The sequence below is a fragment of the Pelophylax lessonae genome (genome assembly GCF_965119305.1).
Source record: "Pelophylax lessonae genome assembly, chromosome: 2".
Taxonomy (NCBI): Eukaryota; Metazoa; Chordata; class Amphibia; order Anura; family Ranidae; genus Pelophylax; species Pelophylax lessonae.
This window is the reverse complement of record NC_138769.1, coordinates 177,341,357-177,365,977: the sequence shown is the minus strand read 5'-3', so window position 1 is coordinate 177,365,977 and position 24,621 is coordinate 177,341,357. Positions and strand designations below refer to the sequence as shown.

The 24,621-nt window shown below is 46.5% G+C and overlaps 1 protein-coding gene across 1 annotated transcript in view; it reads right to left on the bottom strand.

Moving 5' to 3' along the window:
- Window positions 1-24,621, bottom strand: part of POLA1 (DNA polymerase alpha 1, catalytic subunit) — a 1,022,539-nt gene that overhangs the window by 761,037 nt on the left and 236,881 nt on the right. Inside the window, exons 17-19 of the mRNA XM_082247055.1 lie at window positions 19,665-19,726; window positions 19,458-19,547; window positions 16,466-16,582 (exon numbers count right to left, since the gene is read on the bottom strand). Of these exons, the coding sequence (XP_082103181.1) occupies window positions 16,466-16,582; window positions 19,458-19,547; window positions 19,665-19,726 (269 nt within the window). The remainder of the gene's footprint in view (window positions 1-16,465; window positions 16,583-19,457; window positions 19,548-19,664; window positions 19,727-24,621) is intronic.

The following is a 24,621-nucleotide window of genomic DNA, read 5'->3' as shown; positions in this document are numbered from 1 at the left end:
TTCATGTTTTATCACAAGACTAACCATGTAAGTGTTTGTTTTTCCAACTACATCAACAACTATATAACCTATTTTTTAATAATATGTGGATTACGAGACATTATATGTATATGAATGATGCATATGTTAATAGAATACCTCTATTATGTTCAATGGCATAATTATAATACTGTTGTTTTTGTTTATTAGAACACTGCTCCGTTTTGAAACCACCCCTGAAGAAGGGAATTAATTTCCCGAAATATATTGGGTACTGGTTAGAGTCATCTCACGGATATGGTTGTATTCTTGATGATCACACATTGCCTGTAATGTTCTTCTTTTTAATTTTTAATGTTTACACCACTTTATTTATCACTTTAATAAATGTTATAATTTTCTGCATTGATCTTTGAATCATTTATAAACTTGTGCCTAAAAAATCCCAAACCTAGGGGAATATTCCTTTGTTATTACCTCCACAGGAGTAGGACTAGACAGGAAATAAAATGCTCTGGCCACACCCTAGGGGCAGTCCCCGAGGGTATATCCTCTCTCTCTCTGCCACAGCAAATCAGTTATGTCACAAAAGCAGTGTTTAGAGAATTTTACCCAACCCAACTCAAAAACAGAGGGGCGGGTACTACGTCTGTCAATGAGCTAAGAGAAAAGGATTTTACGGTAAGATTTTACAAAAATCCATTTTTCTCTATCGCTCATTGACAGACGTAGTCCTCGGTGATACAGCACCTTCGGGACGTCCCAGAGCAGTATCACAAATGAGGGGTGGGAAAATGGAAATCAAATCCAAATCTAGAAGGCCCAACCGGTGCCAACTAGAAGTTTACAATGCTCATCCTTAATGATGAGACTCAACAAAAAAAATTTCAAACAGAAAAAAAACCCTCGAGGTAGACCACCGGTCTCCTCAAATTGCGGCCTGCAAAACCTTGCGGCCAAATGAGGCATCCGCCGATGCCATCACATAAATTTTATAAAATTTTGAAAAGGTATGTACCGACGACCAGGTGGCCGCCTTACATACCTGGACCACTGACGCCTGATGGCGAAAGGCCCAGGAAGTACTGAGCGCGCTCGAGTGGAGTGCGCCCTAACAGGGAACGGAGGACTCTGACCCTTAATAGAATAAGCCTGTACCACCGTCTGTCTAATCCATTTGGCAATAGTCGCGGCAGATGCAGGCAACCCCTTTCTGGGGCCATCCGTGATCACAAAAAGTGAATCCGTCTCACGGAACGATTCCGTAGCCTTCAGGTATACCCTGATTGCCCGAACCACATCCAAGGAATGCAACGCATGTTCCCGATGATGATTGGGCTGAGGACACAAGGAAGGTAGTACAATATCTTCATTCAGATGAAAATCTGAAACCACCTTAGGAAGAAAGGATGGCTTAGGATGGAGTACTACCTTATCCCTATGAATCACCAAGTATGGGGACTGGCATGATAAAGCAGCCAGTTCTGACACCCTGCGTGCAGAAGTGATAGCCACCAAGAAGGCCACCTTCTGGGATAAAGTAAGCAAGGGAATCTCCCTGATGTTTTCAAAGGGAGGTTTCTGTAGAACCGACAAAACCAAATTAAGATCCCAGGGCGGTAAGGGCGCGCGGACTGGTGGAGCCAGGTGCCGCACCCCCTGGATGAAATTCCGCACCAAGGACTTGGTAGCTAAAGGTTTCTGAAAGAAAATTGCTAATGCTGAAACTTGACCCTTGATGGTGCTCAAGGCTAGCTTCTGCTCAACCCCTTTTTGCAAAAAGGCCAATATTCTAGTCACCGAATAGGTACGTGGAGGAAATCCTAAAGATTCGCACCACGCGATATAAGTCTTCCATGTGTGATAATAGACTCTGCTGGAAGTCGCTTTCCTTGCTTTAATAAGGGTAGGAATGACTGAAGCTGACAACCCTCTGTCCTTCAGTACTTGGGTCTCAATGGCCAGGCCATTAAAACCAGCGACTGTAAAGCACAATGGTGGATTGGTCCTCGAGACCGCAGATACTCCCTGAGACGCAGTTCCCACGGAACGTCCGCGACTAGCAAGTCCAAGTCGGCCAGGCCGGCTTGACGAGGCCAGCCTAGAATTTCTAGGACCACTGGCACTGACGGGATCTGAACCAGGCGTCCCCAGAGCTATCTGGCCCCGACCATCCGACAAAGTCTGGTCGTTTTCTGTTCCCACACATTTATCTGACACCTGATTCCTATCAGGAACGGTGATCTCTCCTGGTTGAATCTCAGGGACCGAAGTCATCCAGCTAGAGGCTTCTTGGTCTGTCTGGTCAACCAGATCCGATTCCTGTGGGGAATTGAGACTAATCTTAGGAAAAGGTAAAGGAAAAGATCTATTCAGGGAACGGTGACTACCGCTCCCTGTAGTACTTAAATGTTGGAAGGGAAGAATCGCACCAGTAGTAGTAGTCGATGCTCGATCTAATGTCCTGAATACCGGTGAAAACGTCCCCCCACCCTCAACCCGGGTGGGGGCGCACCTTCAGGCTGTGTAATCCTTTGCTTCGGGTTTGGCTGAGTCGGTCCTCTGTTTGTCCGACCAGCCTTTCTTGAACCCTCCTGGAGGAGTCTTGCCTTTCCCGCTTGTTCCAGCCGGGCGTGCGAACCCTTTATGGGCGGTAAAGAAAGGTCCTCGCTTGTTGCGAGGTCCCTTAGCTTTAGCAGCCTGTGGCAAGAAAGTGCTCTTGCCCCCAGTGGCATCCTTAATAATTTCATCTAGGGTGGCCCCAAATAGGCGATTCCCCTGAAAGGGGAGATTCGTCAAGGTCTTTTTGGAACCTAGGTCAGCTGACCAGCATTTTAACCACAGCACACGTCTGAGGATTACCGCTGACATAGATGCATGCCCTAATAGGGGGGTAGCATCCAAGGCTGCATCACAGACAAACTGTAGCCCTTGTATAATCTGTTCCATCAAATCAGATGTTCCCTGGGGAATATCTTTTCCCCTTAGGTCTTGGCGTACCAATCTCGCCCATTCCGTTAGTGTCTGGGAAACTAGACCAATAACAATTACTGGTCTAAATGCTGACCCTATCAGGGAGAAGATAGTGCGGGACTCCGCTTCCATCTTTCGATCCACCGGATCCTTAAAGGACGAAGTGTCCTCTACTGGGATAACCGTGGCTTTATTCAGCCTGGAAATAGGTGGATCCACCACTGGTGGTACCGTCCATTTCTTAATGAGGGATTCCTCAAACTGATAGCGTCTAGCAATACGCTTGGAAATAGTAAAGGTACGCTTAGAATGCTCCCATTCTCCTTTAATTTTATTACCAAAACACTTGGGTACAGGAAAAACCTTCACCGTTTTGATGGGCTTGTTAGTACCAAAGGGAATCTCTGTTTCAGTTGCCTCTGCCGGTAAAACCTCAAGTCTTAAGGTTTCCCGCACCGCCACAACTAGTGCGTCCACCAATGCTTCTTCCTGAATTATGGCGGAAGAATGAACGTCCTCCTCACTGTCTGAGGGAGCTTTACCTGAGAAAACAGCCCTTGCAGAGGGACCTGCAGCTGCAGTGACCATCTCTGAATCTGAGTCAGAGGTGTCAGATAATATAGGGGTAGGCGGGGGTCGCTTTCTTGACCCCCGTCCCTGACAGGCCGCCTCCACCCGAGCCACCATAGACTCCAAAACTGCTGTAAATGCATCCATACTCTGTGCACCGGCGGGTCCCCTGGCCCCCTCGAGGGAAACAGGTGGGGGTACTTGTGTGGCAGGGTCCATGATTATTCCAGTAACTACCCGGAAAATACAATCCAAACTTAAATAAAAAACCTTTTTTTTTTTTTTTTTCAGACCCCCAGCGCCACAAAAGCCCCTCAGTGTTACCTGCTAGAGATCCCTATCGATCGAGAGAGAGAGAGATAGACCCCCAGGCTCACCACTTGATGCTCAGAGTTCACTGCAACAGGTTACAGCGCTGTCTTCACAAACAGGAAGTCTTTTGGCTGGCTGCCCGGGAAGAAAGGAGGCGGCTCCGCCCCTCTGCACGCCTTCCGGCGCCTCCCCTAGCTCCACGAGGTGTTTGAGTCACCTCAAACATGGCCGCCCCCATGCTGCAGACACGAGGCCTACGCCAAAATGGCGGCCTCGTGCGATCTACGGCGGTCTGATACAGCATAGCGGCGTCCTGCAGAGTAACTAAGCATCGCAAAATCTTTCTCTCATGGAGATCAGCTTGACCGGCGGTACCGAACCCTGGCGGAACCGCGTGGCCGTCGGGAGACCTGCTTCAGCTGGAGGAATGACCTGGCAAACCGCATACCTGTCCTGTGGCTTCTGACAGGTAGGATGCTTCTAGTAACACAGTAAGATTCCAGTGCTGCCACATATTACAATCATTTTAAACATACTTTGTAATTAGATTGTCAGCTCCCAAACCAAGCCTGCTGGCTTTTTGTACACACAAATCACACTCAATATTAGGGGGATCTGTGCTATGTTATAGGATAGAGGGGAACCCATCCTTACCATTACAGAGAGGGGCCCGCGTTCACCACAAGACCCGTCAGGGGGAAAAGGGGAACATACTACTCACCATACCGGAGCCAGGCGGGCGCCAACTCCTGACAGTACCACTCTCCACCGAAGTTGGAGGGCTGTCGACCAATACGGACGCCGTGACTCATGGTCCTTGGCGTTTCAGCGAGACGTCTAACTCGCAGGGTCAGTCCCCTCAAGTGGGACTATGTCGCGGCCGACCCAGCGCGGAGCTATGGCCTGCACACGCTCATAGGCTGAACTGGGGTGACCACTGGATCTCAACATCCCGCCCGTCGCCCAGTTCAGCTTTCTTGCTTGAAGATCTCACAGGAACACTGGAGAAAAAAGCTGTCTAAAAAAATCTTTTCTAAGAAAAAAATCCTGCCAGGACCGAAGATCCCAGCAAGGTATCTAGGTCCTTACTCCTGACTAGACAGAAAAAAACTGATTTGCTGTGGCAGAGAGAGAGCGGATATACCCTCGGGGACTGCCCCTAGGGTGTGGCCAGAGCATTTTATTTCCTGTCTAGTCCTACTCCTGTGGAGGTAACATAACCCGAAGGTGCTGTATCACCGAGGACTACGTCTGTCAATGAGCGATAGAGAAAATAGATTTGTACCGTAAAATCCTTTTCTCTGAAGTTCAACAGATGCAGCTCTGATTAAATCATAGACTATAGGGTTATGCTCCTCCCAGTAGGGATAGGCACTAGGCGGAAAAAAAAAAAAAAAAAAAAAAAAAAAAAGCTAGTCCACGCCTATAGGGGCTGTCCCAGCAAGCATAACCCCTCAGGATCTGCTATACTCAAACAGTTGTGTTGCAAGCAGTAACAGAAAAAGACCACAACTCAAAAGTAGAGGGGCGGGTGCTGCGTCTGTCAAACTTCAGAGAAAATGATTTTACGGTAAGTTTGCGGTAAAATGGGGTCATTTGGCGGGGTTTTGCGCTATCTTGACATTTCAGGGCCTCCGAAACCGTGATAGGTAGTGAGAAAGTGCAATGAGCAATTTACGCCCTTTGACATTCTGAAGGTGGTGATTGGTTTTACGGGGTCCCGTACACAGCTAGGCTCCCAAAAAGCCTCACACATATGGTATCCCTGTACTCTGGAGAAGCAGCAGAATGTATTTTGGGATGTAATTACACATATACCCATGGCATGCATGAGCAATATATCATTTCAATGACAACTTTGTGTAAAAAAAAAAAAAAATTTTGTCATTATTTAACCACTTGCCGACCGCCGCACGACTATTTATTGTGGCGGTCAGCCCCTCACAGGCAAAGTGACGTAATACTACGTCGCTAGCCTTTGAGGCTCTAGGGAGCGAGCGAGCGCCCCTGGAGGCGCACTCCAGCTCGCTCACGGACTCCCCCCCCCCCCCCTGCGCGTGTGAGCGGCGGACCTGATGTCCGCCGGTCACTCGCGATCATCGGTTACACAGGGAGAAAGGCAGACGGGCTGATGTAAACAAAGCCGCCTGTCTTTTTCCCCTGTGTAACAGCAGCGATCATACGGTCCTGTTATGTAGGACCGTATATCTCTGCTGTTACATGAAAAGCCACATCCAATCACAGTTAGAAGCACGCCCCTAAGGACACACTTAACCCCTCCTTCTCCAATAAAGTTAACCCCTTCCCTGTCAGTGTAATTTTTACAGTAACAGTGCATATGTATAGCACTGATTACTGTAGTAATGTCACTGGTACCCCCAAAAGTGTCAAAAATGTCAGTCAAGGGTCCGATCTGTCCGCCGCAATGTTGCAGTCCCACAAAGAAAGAAAAAAAAAAAAAATCGTAGATCGCCACCATTACTCGTTAAAAAAATAAATAAAAATTACAAAAATCTTTCCCTTAGTTAGTAAACGCAATAACTTTTGCGCAAACCAATCAAAATACGCTTTTTGCAATGTTTTTTTTTACCAAACATATGTAGCAGAAAACAAATTGGCCTAAAATGTTAAAAAAAAAGTAATTTTTACATTTTTTTTTTGGGGGGGGGGAGGATTTCATATAAAAAAAATGTGAAAAATATTGTTATTTTTGCAAAATTAATATGTAAAAAATTCCGCGTGAATGGATAAGACTGAAAGGTTGGCTGCAGCCTACCCCAAAATATAGTATAAAAACTATATTCAAATTTGTAATAAAAGAATAGGGTAAATCGGCGCTGCCAAGAAATGTATGTCAGTCAATGGGCTGAATATGTTGCTATTAGAAACCAAATAAATATGGGCAATTGCACTAGACCAATAAATAATTAATGCAATATAAAAACACACAATGATATTAATAACAGTCATATAAATAGAATTGCAAGTGGTATAGTGCAGATCAAAGTGACTAGGTGCTGATTAGAAATGCATTAAATATAAAATTGAAAAATAAAATATATAGTGCTTCCATATAAATAATTGATAATGCTTTAAAAATATCAAGTGAATGAAAAAAAAATTATATATAGTATATATAGCAGTATAGTATATATAGTATATATAGTATGTATATAGTATAGTATATATAACCAGATATACTATTTCAATAAGTTAGGTGGTTTGCAGTGAGCCAAAAATAATATATGTGTATAAATAAATCCATATGAGTGATCCAGTAAGAAAGTCCATATAAATCAATTAATTTCCAAAAAAGTCCATAAGTGAGGTTGTTATAGAAAACTAAATATATAGGTGAAAAAGATCTTCTTAAAGAAAAGGGTGGGTCCCAGAAGTTTTGCAAAATTGTCGCTCTTATTTTGTTTATAGTGCATGATCAAAAAAAAAAAAAAAAAAATCGCACAGGTGATCAAATACCACCAAAAGAAAGCTGTTTGTGGGAAAAAAGGACGTCAATTTCATTTGGGTACAGCGTCGCACGACCGCGCAATTGTCCGTTAAAGTCATGCAGTGCCGAATCGCAAAATAGGCTCTGGTCAGGAAGGGGGTAAAATCTTCCGGGGCTTAAGTGGTTAAACACCTGTGACAAAAAAAAAAAAAAATATTTAAAGGGCTCAACATGCCTCTCAGGACATTCCTTAGGATGTCTACTTTCCAAAAAGGGGAAATTTAGGGGGGTTTACTGCCCTGGCATTTTAGCACTTCAAGAAATTAGATAGGCAGTCAGAAAGTAAAAGCTGCGTAAATTCCAGTATATACACCATAGTTTGTAAATGCTAACTTTTGCACAAACCAACAAAAAAATGGATTTTTGTAAAATCTTACCGTAAAATCCTTTTCTCTTAAGCTCATTGACAGACGTAGTCCTCGTTGATTAATAACTCGGGTTATACTGCCCTCTACAGGAGTAGGACTAGACAGGAAAGAAAATGTTCTGGCCACACCCTAGGGGCAGTCCCAGAGGGTATATCCTCTCACTTCCTGCTACAGCAAATCAGTTATGTCACAAAGCAGTGTTTAGAGAATTTAACCCACCCCTACTCAAAAACAGAGGGGCGGGTACTACGTCTGTCAATGAGCTTAAGAGAAAAGGATTTTATGGTAAGATTTTACAAAAATCCATTTTTCTCTGTCGCTCATTGACAGACGTAGTCCTCGTTGATTAATAACTCGGGACGTCCCAAAGCAGTACCACAAATGAGGGGTGGGATAACAGAAATCAAAATCCAGAAGGCCCAACCGGAGCCAACCAGAAGCATCAAGGACTCATCGAGCAAAAAGATGAGACCTAAGTGAAAAACCCAACAAACCCTTGAGGTAGACCAACAGTCTCCTCAGATTGCGGCCTGCAGAACCTTGCGGCCAAAAGAGGCATCTGACGATGCCATCACATCAACTTTATAAAATGATGTAAAGGTATGAACCAACGATCAAGTCATCGCCTTGAAAACCTGGATCGCTGACGCCTGATGGCGTAAGACCCAGGAAACACTAGGCGCCCGAGTAGAGTGCGCCTTAACCACTTCCCGCCCGCCCTATTACAAAATGACGGCGGGAATGTGGTTGAGTTATCCTGACCGGACGTCATATGACGGCGGCAGGATAACACCGCTCTGGGCGCCCCCCGGGGGCGCGCAGAGCGGCGATCGGTGATGCGAGGCGTCAGTCTGACACCCTGCATCTCCGATCTCGGTAAAGAGCCTCTGACGGAGGCTCTTTACCATGTGATCAGCCGTGTCCAATCACGGCTGGTCACATAGTAAAACAGGAACAGCCGTTGATCGGCTTTCCTTAGTTCGTGCCTGACAGGCACGAGTAAAGGAGCGCCGATCGGCGGCTCCCCTGACAGGGGGGGGGGGGGGGTCGGCACTGGTAATCAGATCATTGATTACCAGTGCAGACCCTCGGGGGGGGGGGGATGCCACTAGAACCACCAGGGATGCCCACTATGACCCCAGGGATGCCCACTATGACCCCAGGGATGCCCACTATGGCCACCAGGGATGGCAATCAGGGCTCAGAGAGCCCCCCATTGCCCTCCCCATCAGTGATGCCCACCAGTGTCCTCCCTATCAGTGCTGCCCACAAGTGCCCATCATTGCCATCCTTTAGTGTCGCCCACCAGTGCCCATTATTGCCCACCAGTGCCGCCTATCAGTGCCCATTAGTGCCCATCAGTGCCGCCCGGCAGTGGCGATCAGTGCCCATTAGTGCCCGTCAGTGCCGCCTATCAGTGCCCGTCAGTGCCGCCTATCAGTGCCCATCAATGCCGCCTATCAGTGCCCATCAATGCCGCCTATCAGTGCCCATCAATGCCGCCTATCAGTGCCCAGCAGTGACGCCTATCAGTGCCGCCCATCAGTGCCGCCCATCAGTGCCGCCCATCAGTGCCGCCCATCAGTGCCGCCCATCAGTGCCGCCCATCAGTGCCGCCCATCAGTGCCGCCCATCAGTGCCGCCCATCAGTGCCGCCCCATCAGTGCCACCCCATCAGTGCCACCCCATCAGTGCCACCCCATCAGTGCCACCCCATCAGTGCCACCCCATCAGTGCCACCCCATCAGTGCCACCCCATCAGTGCCACCCCATCAGTGCCACCCCATCAGTGCCACCCCATCAGTGCCACCCCATCAGTGCCACCCCATCAGTGCCTGTCAGTGCAGTCTCATCAGTGCTCATCAGTGCAGGAAAAAACTTATTTATTTACAAAATTGTATAACATAAACAAAAAAACTTTTTTTTTTTTCAAACTTTTCTGTCTTTTTTTATTTGTTTAGCAAAAAATAAAAATCGCACAGGCGATCAAATACCACCAAAAGAAAGCTCTGTTTGTGGGGGGAAAATGATATAAATTTGGTGTAAGTACAGTGTTGCATGACCGCGCAATTGTCATTCAAAATGCAACAGCGCTAAAAGGGGAAAATTGGCCTGGGCGGGAAGGGAGGGAAGTGCCCTGTATTAAAGTGGTTAACAGGGAACGGAGGATTCCGACTCTTAATAGAATAAGCCTGTACCACCATCTGACTGGTCCATCTAGATATGGTCGCGGCAGACACAGGCAACCCCCTTCTAGGGCTATCCGTGCTCACAAAAAGTGAGTTCGTCTTACGAAACAAGTTCGTAGTAGTCAAGTGTACCCTGATTGTCTGAACCCCATCCAAGGAGTGTAATCCCAAGCATGGCTAGTCTTAGGACACGGGGAAGGTAACACAATATTTTTATTAAGATGAAAACTCTGAAAACCACTTTAGGAAGGAAGGATGGATTCGGAAGAAGAACCACCTTATCCCTATGAACCACCAGATATGGGGAACAACAAGATAATGCGGCCAGTTCTGACACCCTGCGTGCAGAAGTAATGGCCACCAAGAAGGCCACCTTCTGGGATAATGTAAGCAAGGGAATCTCCCTAATATCTTCAAAGAGAAGTTTCTGAAGAACCGACCACACTAAATTAAGATCCCAGGCGGTAAGGGTGCACGCACTGGCGGAGCCAGATGTCGCACCCCCTGGATGAAATTCCGCACCAAGGAATGATTAGCCAAAAGTTTCTGAAAGAAGAATGCTAACGCTGAAACCTGACCCTTGATGTGCTCAAGGACAGTTTCTGCTTAACCCCTTGTTGCAGACAGACCAAGATTCGGGTCACCGAATAGGTATGTGGGGGAAATCCAAGAGATTCACACCACGCAATATAAGACTTCCATGTGCTGGAAGTCGCTTTCCTTGCTTTAACTAGAGGTAGGAATAACTGAAGCTGACACTCCCTTGTCCTTCAGTACCTGGGTCTCAATGGCCAGGCCATTAAGCCAGCGATAGTAAAACAAGATGGAAGATCGGTCCCTGAGACCGCAAATCCTCCCTGAGAGGAAGTCTCCAAGGAGCGTCTGCGACTAGCCTCACCAAGTCGGCGTACCAGGCTCGACGAAGTCAGTCCGGAATTTCCAGAATAACTGGAATTCCCTCCACCTCTATCCTGCGAAGAAGTTCCCGCAGTAACTTGAGAGGATGGAAGGCATGCCGTAGCTGATACTGCCCCCACGGGGCGATCAGCGTTTCTGCTGCGTCCGCTAGAGGATCGCTGGTGCGAGCTACAAACCTCCGCACCTTCCTGTTGAGCCAAGGTGCCAACAGATCCACATCCGGGGTGCCCCAATGAAGGGACAGCTCGTGAAAAACCTCTGGATGAAGAGGCCATACCCCTTGATCCAGAATCTGATGGCTGAAATCTGCCTGCCGATTTCCCACCCCCGGAGTGAACACTGCGGGGAGATCCGGAACAAACCGTTCCGTCAAATGAAAGATGCTAGTCGTTTCGATGGCTACCAGGACACTCTAAGTGCCCCTTTATAGACATAAGTCACGACCGTGGCATAGTGCGATTGGATCCGAATCGGGCTGCTCTACAGCTGCTCGGTCCAGTAAATCAGACAAAATCTGATCGCTCTCAGTTCCGATACCCTATTGGTAACCTGGATGCTATCGGAAGGAATGACTTCCCCTGGTTGAGCATCGGAGACTTCCTGGTCCGCTCGCTCAACCGGATCCGATTGTCCAGGAAATCGGAATTCTGATTCCATTAGAAAAAAATCTCCTTCAGGAGAATTTGGGTATGAGACTGGGTATACGGTACTGCCTCTAAGAAGGCCACCATCAGTCCCAGCCAATTGACAGACAGCAACATCCGAATCGTTGACTGAACCTTCTGGAGTTTCTCCGCAAGGAGAAAATTTCTTGCCCAGGATGTATCCAACATTAGGCCCAGATAGTTCAGTCTCCTGGTGGGAACCAGGGATGATCTTTGGGAAAGCGAAGAAAACGCTGATGTCCTGCGATGATGGGGATATAAGGATAGGCATCCTAGATGTCTATGGACGCCAGGAAATCCCCCTGATGCAGGGAGGCCACCACTGTTCGGATGGACCCCATCTTTCCCCAAGTCCAGAAATTGGACGCACCTTGCCCTCTTTCCTGGGCATTGTGAACAGGTTCGAATAGAACCCCTGAAACCGTTCAATGTTAGAAGGGAAGAATCGCACCGGTGGAAGTGATCGAAACTCGATCCTGTATCCTGACCGTATGACCTTCCTTTAAAGAGGGATTCCTCAAACGGATAGCGCCTAGCCATGCGTTTGGAAATAACGGGTTCGTTTCAAAACGACCCCATTTGGGTAAAGGAAAATCCTTCGCCCTTTTGGTAGGCTAACAAGTACCAAAAAGGAATCTCAGTCTCAGCTACCTCTGCCGGTGTAACCTCAAGACTAAAGGTTTCCCGGACGGACACAACTAGTGCATCCACCACTCTTGTGCTATGGCGGAGGCAGAAACGTTCTCTTCACTGCTGAGGAGACATTACCTGAGACAACAGCCCCATAAGAGGGACCTGCAGCTGCATTGACCAGCTCCGAATCCGTATCTGAAGTATCAGATAAAAAATAGGGGTAGGCGGGGGTCACTTCTTGACCCCCTGACAGGCCACCTCCACCCGGGATACCAAAGACTCCAAAACTGCCGAAAATGCATTAAAAACAAGTGAGGTACTGGAGGGTCCTGCAGCCACCTTGAGGGGATCAGGTGGGGATACCTATGCGGCAGAGTCAATGATTATACAAGACATTTGCCAGCGACAAAAAAATGACAAAGTAAAAAACTTTTTTTTTTTTTTTTGTAATCCCCCAGCGCAACAGCGCCCCTCAGTGTTACCTGCCTTTTTGGACCCCAGAGAGAGAGAGAGAGACCCCAAGGCTCATCCCTGATGCACAGAAGTTTTCTATCAGCTTGCTCAGTGCTGTCCTGTTACAGACAGGAAGTCTTTGGCCTATTTTCCTGGGTAAAGGAGGCGGCTCCGCCACTTAACACGCCTTCCGGCGCCTCCCCCTGGCTCCACGAGGTGTTTGGTCACCTCAAACATGGCCGCCCCCATGCTGACGACACGAGGCTACGCCAATATGGCGGCCTCGTGCGATCTGCCAGACAATGGTGGCGGCCTGTACAGGATTCTATGTTCGCCTGCGGGAGTATCTCAGCCCCAGAACCTTCACCCTGATGGTGATAAGCCTGGCTGGCGGTCCCGGACCCTGGCGGGCCGCATGCGGTCCGTGGGCCGTCAGAAGGCAGCTCTCTGCCCTTGCTGGAGGAATGGCGATCTGGACTGCAGTGATTCAGGCATAGGCATCGCCCTGTGAACACCTCTGACAGGTAAGATACCTCTTGCTTCATTAGTAATGCCCATTCTAGTACTGCCACTGACTTCAGTCACCTTTACAGTTTTAAAATGACAGTAGATAGTCAGCTCCCAAACCAAGCCTCCTGGTTTCTGTTCACAAAAATCACACTCAAATAGGGGGATCTGTGACCTGTTCTAGGATAGAGGGGAAACCCATCCTACCATTCGAGAGAGGGGCCCGCGTTCACCACAAACCCGTCAGGGGGAAAGGGGGAACATACTACTCACCATACCGGAACCAGGCGGGCGCCACTCCTGACAGAACCCCTCTCCACCGGGGTGGGGGGGCTGTCGACCAGTACGGACGCCGTGACTCTTGGTCATTGGCGTTTCGGCGAGACGTTTAACTCGCAGGGTCAGTCCCCGTCCAGTGGGACTATGTCGCGGCCGACCCAGCGCGGAGCTATGGCCTGCACGCGCTCATAGGCTGAACTGGGGTGACCACTGGATCTCAACATACAGCCCGTCGCCCAGTTACAGCTTGCTTGCTTGAAGATCTCACAGGAAAACTGGAGAAAAAAGCGGTCTAAAAAAAAATCTAAGAAAAAAATCCTGCCAGGACCGAAGATCCTAGCAAGGCATCTAGGTCCTTACTCCTAACTAGACAGAAAAAAACTGATTTGCTGTAGCAGGAAGTGAGAGGATATACCCTCTGGGACTGCCCCTAGGGTGTGGCCAGAACGATTTCTTTCCTGTCTAGTCCTACTCCTGTAGAGGGCAGTATAACCCGAGTTGTTATTAATCAACGAGGACTACGTCTGTCAATGAGCGACAGAGAAATATGCTTATTGAGATTTTTTTTTGTCAAAAACATGTAGTTAAATACATTTTGGCCTAAATATATATGACAAATATTGAGTATATTGGATATTTTTTATAAGTAGAAAAAGTCATTTTTTTTCTCAAAATTTTTGCTCTTTTTTTATTATCGCAAAAAATAAAGCACAGAGGTGATCAAATACCACCAAAAGAAAGCTTTATTTGTGGGAAGAAAAGGACGTACATTTCGATTGGGTACAGCATTGCATGATCACGCAATAGTCCGTTAAATTCACGCAGTGTCAAATTGAACAAAGTGGCCAGGTAATTAAGGGGGAAAATCTTCCGGTCCAGAAGTGGTTAAAAATTATTATACTTACCTGCTCTGTGCAGTTAGTTTTGCACAGGGCAGCCCAGATCCTCCTCCTATCGTGTCCCTCTTCACTGCTGCTGCCCCCCCTGTTGAGTACCCACACAGCAAGTAGCTTGCTATGGGGGCAGCCAAGCGGAGCTGCAGCTCTATGTATCCATTCAGACATGGAGCTGCTATCGGCACCGCCCCCTCTCCCCTGATTGGCTAACTGACTGACAGCAGCAGGAGCAATTTCAGGAGGGAGCCGAACTGTGTCTCAGCCAATCAGGAGGGAGCCGAGGGACTTGTGGAAATCGCTGGATAGAGATGGGGTTCAGGTAAGTATTAGGGGGCTGAAGAGGGAGATGTACAGTGAAGTTTTTTTACCTTCATGCATAGAATGCGTGAAGGTAAAAAACCTTCAGCCTTTACAACCACTTTAATGCATACAACTCCAATTCTAAAAAAGTTGGGATGTGTAATATCTACATAAAAACCGGATGTAATGATTTGCAAATCTCAAACCCATATTTACAATAGAGAACTTAAGTATTCCTGAGCCCATGCAGTGATGCCCATCACAGAATTGTGCCTGTTTTTAATGCAGTGCCATCTAAGAGCCCAAAGACTACAGGCATCCAGTATTGCGTTTCGGAATTGACCCTTGTGCACAAAGATTGTTCCAGATTTTTGGAATCTTGATATTCTGTACCGATGAGGATATATTTAACCACTTAAGCCCCGGAAGATTTTACCCCCTTCCTGACCAGGGCCTATTTTGCGATTCGGCACTGCGTGACTTCAACGGACAATTGCGTGGTCGTGCGACGCTGTACCCAAATGAAATTGACGTCCTTTTTTTCCCACAAACAGAGCTTTCTTTTGGTGGTATTTGATCACCTGTGCGATTTTTTTGATCATGCGCTATAAACAAAAGAAGCGACAATTTTGCAAAAACAACAATATTTTTCACATTTTTTATATGAAATTCCCCCCAAAAAAAATGTAAAAATTAAAATTTTTTAACATTTTAGGCCAATTTGTTTTCTGCTACATATGTTTGGTAAATAAAAAAAAAAAAAAAAAAAAAATCGCAAAAAGCATATTTTGATTGGTTTGCGCAAAAGTTATTGCGTTTACTAACTAAGGGAAAGATTTTTGTCATATTTTTTTTTTTTTAAACGAGTAATGGCGGCGATCTGCAATTTTTTTTGCGGGACTGAGACATTGCGGCGGACAGATCGGACCCTTGACTGACATTGACACTTTTGGGGGTACCAGTGACATTCCTACAGTAATCAGTGCTATACATATGCACTGTTACTGTAAAAATGACACTGGGAGGGAAGGGGTTAACTTTATTGGAGAGGGAGGGGTTAAGAGTGTTCCTAGGGGCGTGCTTCTAACTGTGATTGGATGTGGCTGTGTGTGTGTAACAGCACAGATCAACGGTCCTACATAGCAGGACCGTATGATCTGTGCTTTTACACAGGGAAGAATGACAGGCAGCTTTGTTTACATTAGCCACCTGCCTTTCTCCCTCTCCACCCGACGATCGCGAGTGACCGGCGGACATCGCGGGTACGAGCGGGGGCGGGAGTGCGCCTCCGGAGGCGCGCACTCGCCCCCTATTGGCTCCCGGGCTAGTGACGTATCGGTACATCACTTTGCCTGGGAGGGCCTGACCGGCGCCGTATATAGTCGGGCGGCGGTCAGCAAGTTGTTAAACTATTTGCAATTTTACATTAACGTTATTCTGAAACTGTCCGACAATTTTGAGAAGCATTTTTTTTTACAGACTGGTGAACCTCTGCCCATCTTTACTTCTGAGACACTGACTCGGTGATACGCTTTTTATACCTTATGTTACAGACCTGTTGCCAATTATTTGTTAAATGTAATTCCAGCTCTTTCTAGTACCACTTTGCCAGCTTTTTGTTGCCCTGTCTCACTTTTTGGATAGGGCAAAATGGTACAATTCTTAAAAATTTTAAGTTTTCTCAGTTTAAACATTTAATAGGTTTTCAAATTTTAGGAGTTGATGGTATTAGTTTTTATGTTGATATTACACTTCGATTTTAAAATTATTTGGAACTGGGGTTGTAGAACACGTTACAGTAAAAAAAAGCTTCTGCTTTTAGAACCACTTTAATATAAAGCTGTCCCCCTCAATCATAAGGGGGGGCGGGGGGAAGCAGCTATCCACTGAGGCAACAAGCTCTGCAAAAACTTACCCCAAGCTTTGGCATAGTTGAGCGCCTCAGTCGTCCTATCTTGGACCAGAATGGAACCTTACATAAATTAATCCTTTGTAGTAAGACTTCCAAGTCAAATCCATATATATCATGACCCTATGAACAAAGAGGACAGCAGTGTTAGAACAAACATTTTATAAAATGAAAGGCTACAGACTAGAAAAGGGCAAAGAAATGACAAAGTATAAATGGAAATTACATTTACAGATACAGTACAAAAATTTTAGGCAAGTGTGTAAAAATGCTGCAAATGAAGTAGACTGCTTTCAAGAATAGAAGTGTTAATAGTTTAATTTAATCAATTAACAAAATGGAAAGTAAATGAACAGAAGAGAAATCCAAATCAAATCAATATTTAGTGTGACCACCCTTCTCCTTTAAAACCGCATTGTTTTTTCTAGGTACACTTGCACATGGTATTTTTAGGAACTCGACAGGTAGGTGGTTCTAAACATCTTTGAGAACAAACCATAGATCTTCTGTGGATGTAGGCTGCAACAAATCCTTCTGAGTCTTCATGTAATCCCAGACTGACTAAGTAACTGAAAGTATCACTTTTAGGACTCCTTGTTTGCCTTTACACTGAAGAGAGTTCTTAATAAAATTGGATCGATGTTTGGGGTCTTGCCCTGCTACAGAATACATTCGGGGCCAATCACACAGCTCCCTGATGGTATAGAATGATGGATAATTATCTGCCTGCATTTCTCAAATGATAACTCCATTAATTCTGACCAAATCTCAACTTCATTTACAGAAATAGAGTTCCATACTTTCAAGGTACCTCCCCCCATGCTTTACTGTTGCCTGCAAACATTATTGTACCGCTCTCCAGCACTTTGTGAACAAACCGCCTCCTGCTACAGCCAAATATTTCAAATTTTGACTCAGTCCAGAGCACCTGCTGTCTTTTTTCTGCACCCCGGTTCCTATGCTTGTGTGTATAGTTGAGTCACTTAGCCACATAGGAACTGGGGTACAGGAAAATGGCAGCAGGTGCACTGGACTGATGCTCATAATCACTGATTGCTTTTCAGAGGAATCCAACAGGCGGTTAAGAGGGGAGGTTGCCTTAATGCCCGTTTTAACCACCCTAATGCATAAGGCAGCTGCAGCACAGCCCCATTAACCTGGATAAAGACTTCCCGCCGAGACCAGAGCATGTGTACATCCATGGCTGCTGTCTCAGCAGCTAAAGGAGTAGTTTGGAGTGGTAAAAATGCAGCTCAATTGCGTGGTTTTTCCATTCCCCAGCCTCATATTTCAAAGAGCCCTTACTTCACATCTGTACGACTGTGTTGCGTGTAGGGGGAAGCCATTCATTTCATGCAGAAACACAGGGAAAGTCGTCCAACCGTTTTTTTTTTTTTATCGCGCTGCACCGAAAAAGCACTGCATTTGCCAATGCTTGGGGGATACTATAAAGAATTAATGGCCTCCCTGAAGATCTGGTAAAGACCAGCACATTTGTCTGTGTGTTGGGAACGCACGCAATTTTGTTCATGTTCCAAAATGACAGTAATTTAACCGGTTGCCGACTGAGCACAGTATATTTACTGCGGCAGTTAGCCCCGGCCAGGCAGAGTGACGTAGATCTACGTCACTTGCCTGTCACTGGGATTTGAGCCAATAGCGGGCGAGCGCTCGCTCAGGGAGGAGTGTGGGCGTGTGACCGGCGGACCCGATGTCCGCCGGTCACACTACGACCGTCGGTACAGCGGGAGAAAGGCAGAGCGGCTTATGCAAACAAGCCGCCTGTCATTCTCGCCTGTGTAAAAATGCAGATCAGACGGTTCTACTATGTAGAACCGTTGATCTCTGTTTTTACACTAGGAGACCTGTCCCACTACAGTTAGAAACACGCCCCTAGGACACACTTAACCCCTCCCTATCCAATACAGTTAACCCCTTCCCTGCCAGTGTCATTTTTACAGTAACAGTGCATATGTATAGCACTGATTACTGCAGTAATGTCACTGGTACCCCCAAAAGTGTCAAAAATGTCAATCAAGGGTGCGATCTGTCCGCCGCAATGTCGAAGTAAAAAAAAAAAAAAAAAACGCAGATAGCCGCCATTACTCACCAAAAAAAAAAAACACCAAAAATGACAAAAATCTTTCCCTTTGTTAGTAAACGCAATAACTTTTGCGCAAACCAATCAAAATACGCTTTTTGCGATTTTTTTTACTAAACATATGTAGCATAAAACAAATTGGCCGAAAATGTTAAAATGTTAATTTTTACATTTTTTTGGGGGGGAATTTCATATAAAAAAAAGTGAAAAATAGTTATTTTTGCAAAAATTACGCTCTTTTTTTGTTTATAGCGCATGATCAAAGAATCACACAGGTGATCAAATACCACCAAAAGAAAGCTCGTGAAATTAGTTTATGTACAGCGTCGCAAGACCTCGCAATTGTCCGTTAAAGTCAAGCAGTAAAAAAAAAAAAAAAAAAAAAGCAAAAAACCCCCTGGTCAGGAAGGGGGTAAAATCTTCCGGGGCTTAAGTGGTTAAACAAAGTCTTAGACAGGGGTGCCTCAAGACTGAAAATACTTTTTCAAAGACATTGCAACTCGATGAGAGACACTGCCCTAAAACCAATATATAGCTTCAGATCACACCCCCCCCCCCCCCCCCCGAGACACCCACCTCCACTCCTGCGCTGGAGAGCTCCCCTTACTTTGACTCAATCGTGCCATCCCTAGCTGCAATGTCAATTACTGTACCAAGTCCATGCCCTTTTTAACATTTTAAAAAAAATATAAATGCATGTTTAAATAGTGCATAGGGAAAGGAACTTTGGTAAAAATCTATAACTTAAAAGAGTTCAGCTTTAATTTGTGTACCCACCAAAGACCAAAAAAAACTTTAATTCCAACATTTTTAAGGAATTTATTGGTATAAAAAGCTTTCTGCTAATGACAAAACTATTGAAAACTGCTAAAGCGAAATTGATACGTTTATACTCACCACTATAACATCTGGGTCAATTTTGTGTACTTTGGCAAGGAAAAAGCCTAAGAGAGTCCTTTCTGTCGATGCAATTTCAATGTTTACATTCTAAAAGATGAAATGCATATATGGCAAAGTTACATTTGTGCATAGGCCTTCATAAGGGATTTTGAATTTTTAAAATCAAGAAAAATAGTAAAACCAAGGAAAAAGACAAATCAATACCTTTCGCTTCATTGCTTCTTTGTGATCATAGGGAAAAATGCAGTCACTGGGTTTAGTGAGAACTATAGGGGGCAAAATAAAAAAAGAAATTAGTAAGTAGCACACGTACAGTGCCTTGAAAAAGTATTCATATCCCGTGAAAATGTCCACGTTTTGTCATGTTACAAATAAAAACAAATGTATTTTATTGGGATTTTCCAGTGATGGTGAACCTTGGCACCCCAGATGTTTTGGAACTACATTTCCCATGATGCTCAACTACACTACAGAATGCATGAGCATCATGGGAAATGTAGTTCCAAAACATCTGGGGTGCCAAAGTTCACCATCACTGTGATAGACCAACACAAAATGGCACACCATTGTGAAGTGGATAGAAAATTTTGAATGTACTTAAAAAAATTTTTTTACAAATAAATATTTGGAAAGTATGTCATGCATTTGTATTAAGCCTCCATTAATCTGATACCCTCAACTAAAATCCAGTGGAGCCAATTGCCTTTAGAAGTCACCTAATTAGTAAATGGAGTCCACCTGTGTGTAATTACATCTTAATATAAATTCAGCTGTTCTGTGAAGCCCTAAGAGGTTTCATGGAGAACCTTAAGTGAACAGAGCATCACGAAGGCCAAGGAACACACCAGACAGGTCAGGGATAAAGTTGTGGAGAGGTTTAAAGCAGAGTTCGGTTATAAGAAAATATCCCAAGCTTTGTACATCTCATGGAGCACTGTTCAATCCATCATCCAAAAATGGGCTGGCCCGTATTTATCCTGTTGTCACTTGTTTCTTTTTATGTGTTTGCCCTGTGTGGCAATGTGTTGTGTTAGCGCCGGTTCACACTAGCGCGACGCTACTTTCAGGGGCGACCTCCAAGATCGCGGTGCGAGCAGCGCGCCGCGACCTCGGAGCGGCCGCCACGGACTTCATAACATTGAAGTCTATGGCGGTCGCCTCCTGGTCGCCCCAAAGAAGCTCCGGACCCTTTTTCTAGGTCGGAGTGACTTGTGTCGCTCCGATTAGAACGGGTCCGTAGCTTCCCTATGGGAGGCGACCTGCGGCGACCTGTGAGGCGACCAGGTCGCCCTAGTGTGAACCGAGGCTTATATGTTGTATTTCATTCAAAAACTTTTAACAGAAATTTCAACATCATCCAAAAAATGGAAATAGTATGACAACTGCAAACTTAGCAAGAACTGGCCATCCACCTAAACTGAGAGGCAAGGCAAGGAGAGCAAGGCAAAGAGATGCAACAAAGAGGTTCACGATAACTCTGGAGGAGCTGCAGAGAGCCACAGCTCAGGTGGGAGAATCGGTCCATAGGAAACCATTAGTCACACACTCCAAAAATCTGGCCTTTATGGAAGTGTGGCAAGAAGAAAGCCATTGTTCAAAGAAAGCTAAAAGTCATCCCATTTACAGTTTGCGAGAAGCCATATGGGGGACACCGTAAACATGTGGAAGAAGATTCTCTGCTCAGATGAGACCAAAATTGAATTTTGGCCTAAAAGCAAAACGCTATGTGCGTTGGGAAAACTGGATTTTTGACTTACCGTAAAATCCTTTTCTCTTCGGTTCATTGACTGATGCAGTTCTCTGATCCATATATCGGTAGGGTTATACTGAACCCCTACAGGAGTAGGACACTAGGCAGAAAAAAGTTCCGGAGGGTACAACCTCTCTCTTCCTGCATAGGATGTCAGTTTTGTATCAAAGCAGTGTCAAAGGAACACCAATCCAACTCAAAATAGAAGGGCGGGTACTGCACCCTTCAATGAACCTAAGAGAAAAGGATTTTACGGTAAGTCAAAAATCCAGTTTTCTCTATCGTTCATTGACGGACGCAGTTCTCTGATCCATATCAGTAGGGACGTCCCAAAGCAGTGCCATAAAATGAAGGGTGGGAACAGCAGAAAAGAACAAGTCCCCGAGTCTAAACATAGCCAACCAGGCAACATAGGACTCAGCAGAACAAAAGATGAGACCCACCTGAAATAAACAGTAAACACCCTCAAGGAAGGCCAAAAGCCCTCCAGACAGCAGCCAGCAAAAAATCTTTGCGGCCAAAAGAGGCATCTGCAGATGCCAGCACAGCCACCTTAGAAAATGTGGCAAAGGTGTAAACAGACTACCAGGTAGCCGTCTTGCAACCTGGAGCACAGATATCTACAAGGCAAAAATCCCAGGAAGTACTAGGCGTCTGACTGATGGGGTGATAGGTGAAGACGATCGATGGGGGGCGACAGGTGACGACGATCACTGATGGGGCGACAGGTGACGACGATCACTGATGGGGTGACAGGTGACGACGATCACTGATGGGGTGACAGGTGACGACGATCACTGATGGGGTGACAGGTGACGACGATCACTGATGGGGTGACAGGTGACGACGATCACTGATGGGGTGACAGGTGACGACGATCACTGATGGGGTGACAGGTGACGACGATCACTGATGGGGTGACAGGTGACGACGATCACTGATGGGGTGACAGGTGACGACGATCACTGATGGGGTGACAGGTGACGACGATCACTGATGGGGTGACAGGTGACGACGATCACTGATGGGGTGACAGGTGACGACGATCACTGATGGGGTGACAGGTGACGACGATCACTGATGGGGTGACAGGTGACGACGATCACTGATGGGGTGACAGGTGACGATGATCACTGATGGGGTGACAGGTGACGACGATCACTGATGGGGCGACAGGTGACGACGATCACTGATGGGGCGACAGGTGACGACGATCACTGATGGGGCGACAGGTGACGATGACCGATGGGGCGACAGGTGACGATCACTGATGGGGTGACAAGTGGCGATGATGGTCACCGATGGTGGTACTGATGGCAGTCTCTGGTGACAGGTGCACTTTATGGGTGGCAATTTCTGGGCACTGATGAGGTGACTGTTGGGTGACAAGTGCAATTGGGGGGGGGCTCAGGACTGTATGTATTTACATTTGTGAACGGCTGTTCACAGCCCATCACGTAGTAAACAGCCACTGTCATCGGATGTTTACTACTGCCAGTGACTAGCTGTGTTCGCGCAGTCTTCTTCTGGGCTGCACTATTGTGATCGGCTGTGTGATTAGATCATAGCCGATCACGTGGGAAACAGCCATGCCCATTGGCTGTTTCCCCCCTGCCGGTGACGCGCTGTGTCTCGGGGACACGCCGCCACCGACAGTGCAGGGCAGGGCGGCACGCACACGATCGCGCGCCTGCCCTGCATGAATGGCCCGCCGTCATGACGTCGGCCCAGAACAATGGCAGCATGGCTCCGCCGACATTGGACCCGCTGATCGGTCTTGACCAATTAAAGACCTAGATGTGCCTGTGTAATGTAAACACAGGCATAGAAAAGATCCTCTCTTCCCTCCCCAAATCCTTTTTGGATTCCAGCGTGAGAGAATGAGGATCAAAAGTGAGTACTGCACAAAGCGCGCGCGCGCGCGCACACACACACACACACACACACACACACACACACACACACACACACACACGTAGATAGGCACATTTAACCCCCAATCACCCCCCCCCCCCAGTTAACCCCTACACCCCCTGACACACTGCACACTATATATTAGTATATAGTAGTTTTCTATATTTCTGTAATAGTGTGACTTGGTTTAGCGCTACCCACCATTTACTTTTAGGCTTAGGATAACTGCCACCCCCCCCCCCCCCACATAAAGTTTTAACCCCCTGATCAACCCGTTAACCCCTTCCCCCCCGTCACATTGCACAGTATATATTAGGTATATAGCGGCTTTCTGTATTTCTGTAAGTGTGATTGTGACTTGATTTAGCGCTAGCGAGTTCATTTCTGTCCCAGGTAGGTTTAGGGTACCCGCCATGCCCCCCCCCCCCCATAAAGATTTAACCCCCTGATCACCCCCAGTTAACCTCTTCATTGCCCCATCACAGTGTCACTTTTATAGTGTACAGCTTTTTTTTCTGATCACTATTATTAGTTAGCGTCAGTCTAGGGACAGCGCAGATCCCCGCCGCAAAGTTAGAAATGTTATTTAAACCTTTTGATTGCCAGTAACACACACACACACACACACACACACACACACACACACACCAAACAAACACCTCCATTACTAGTATAGTATCTGAACGGATCAATAGCTTTGATCTGATCAGAACTATACTAGCATCCCCAATAGTTTAGGGTTCCCAAAACGCAGCATTAGCAGGATCAGTCACAACACCTGCCAGCACCTGCATTTAGCCCCTCTGCCCAGCCCACTCCACCCAGGCAAGTGCAGTAAACAAAACTGTTGCGTTAAGAGTCAAGCCTGATCCCTGCTAGCACGAACAGGTTTTTTTTGTAGCGTTTCAAATAGTTCTCGACAACCAGGTGCTTTTTTACATGCGAGTCACACTAGTGTACCTGTAAATTTAGTGGCTAAAATGTCCAAACGGTGGTACAGTAGTGAAGAGGCCTACAGCATACTGACCATGTCAGATGAGAGCAATGGGGAAGCCTCACTTGCACAATCAGGGTCAGTATACAAGCCTGTAGACAGCAGTGGCTCCCTGACAGAAAGCTCCGATGACGGAGGGGTCCCTGCTAAGGTCAGGCGTACCCGACCCCGTTCTGGAGTTGCTGAGGTGCAGAGATCGCAGCGTGCTCATATGCAGCAGAGTGTTGGTACTAGTGCAGCTCAAACTTCTGGAGAACTGGCAAGCATCAGCGGCCTAGTACACCCTGGTCGTAGACAAACCAGCACCGCAGTAAGACTTGGTGACGTGGCAAGTCCCATAAGTGCAGTTGAAGCTGGTGCGGTAGCTAGCATAAGTAGTGGCCCGCAGTCACCGAGAATTCGAAGACAGGCCCGTAGAGCAAATAGTGCCCTCCCTGATGTGCTGGCATATCCTAATTGGCAGCCCCCAGATTCTACAGACAATTGTAGAATTCCAATTTTGT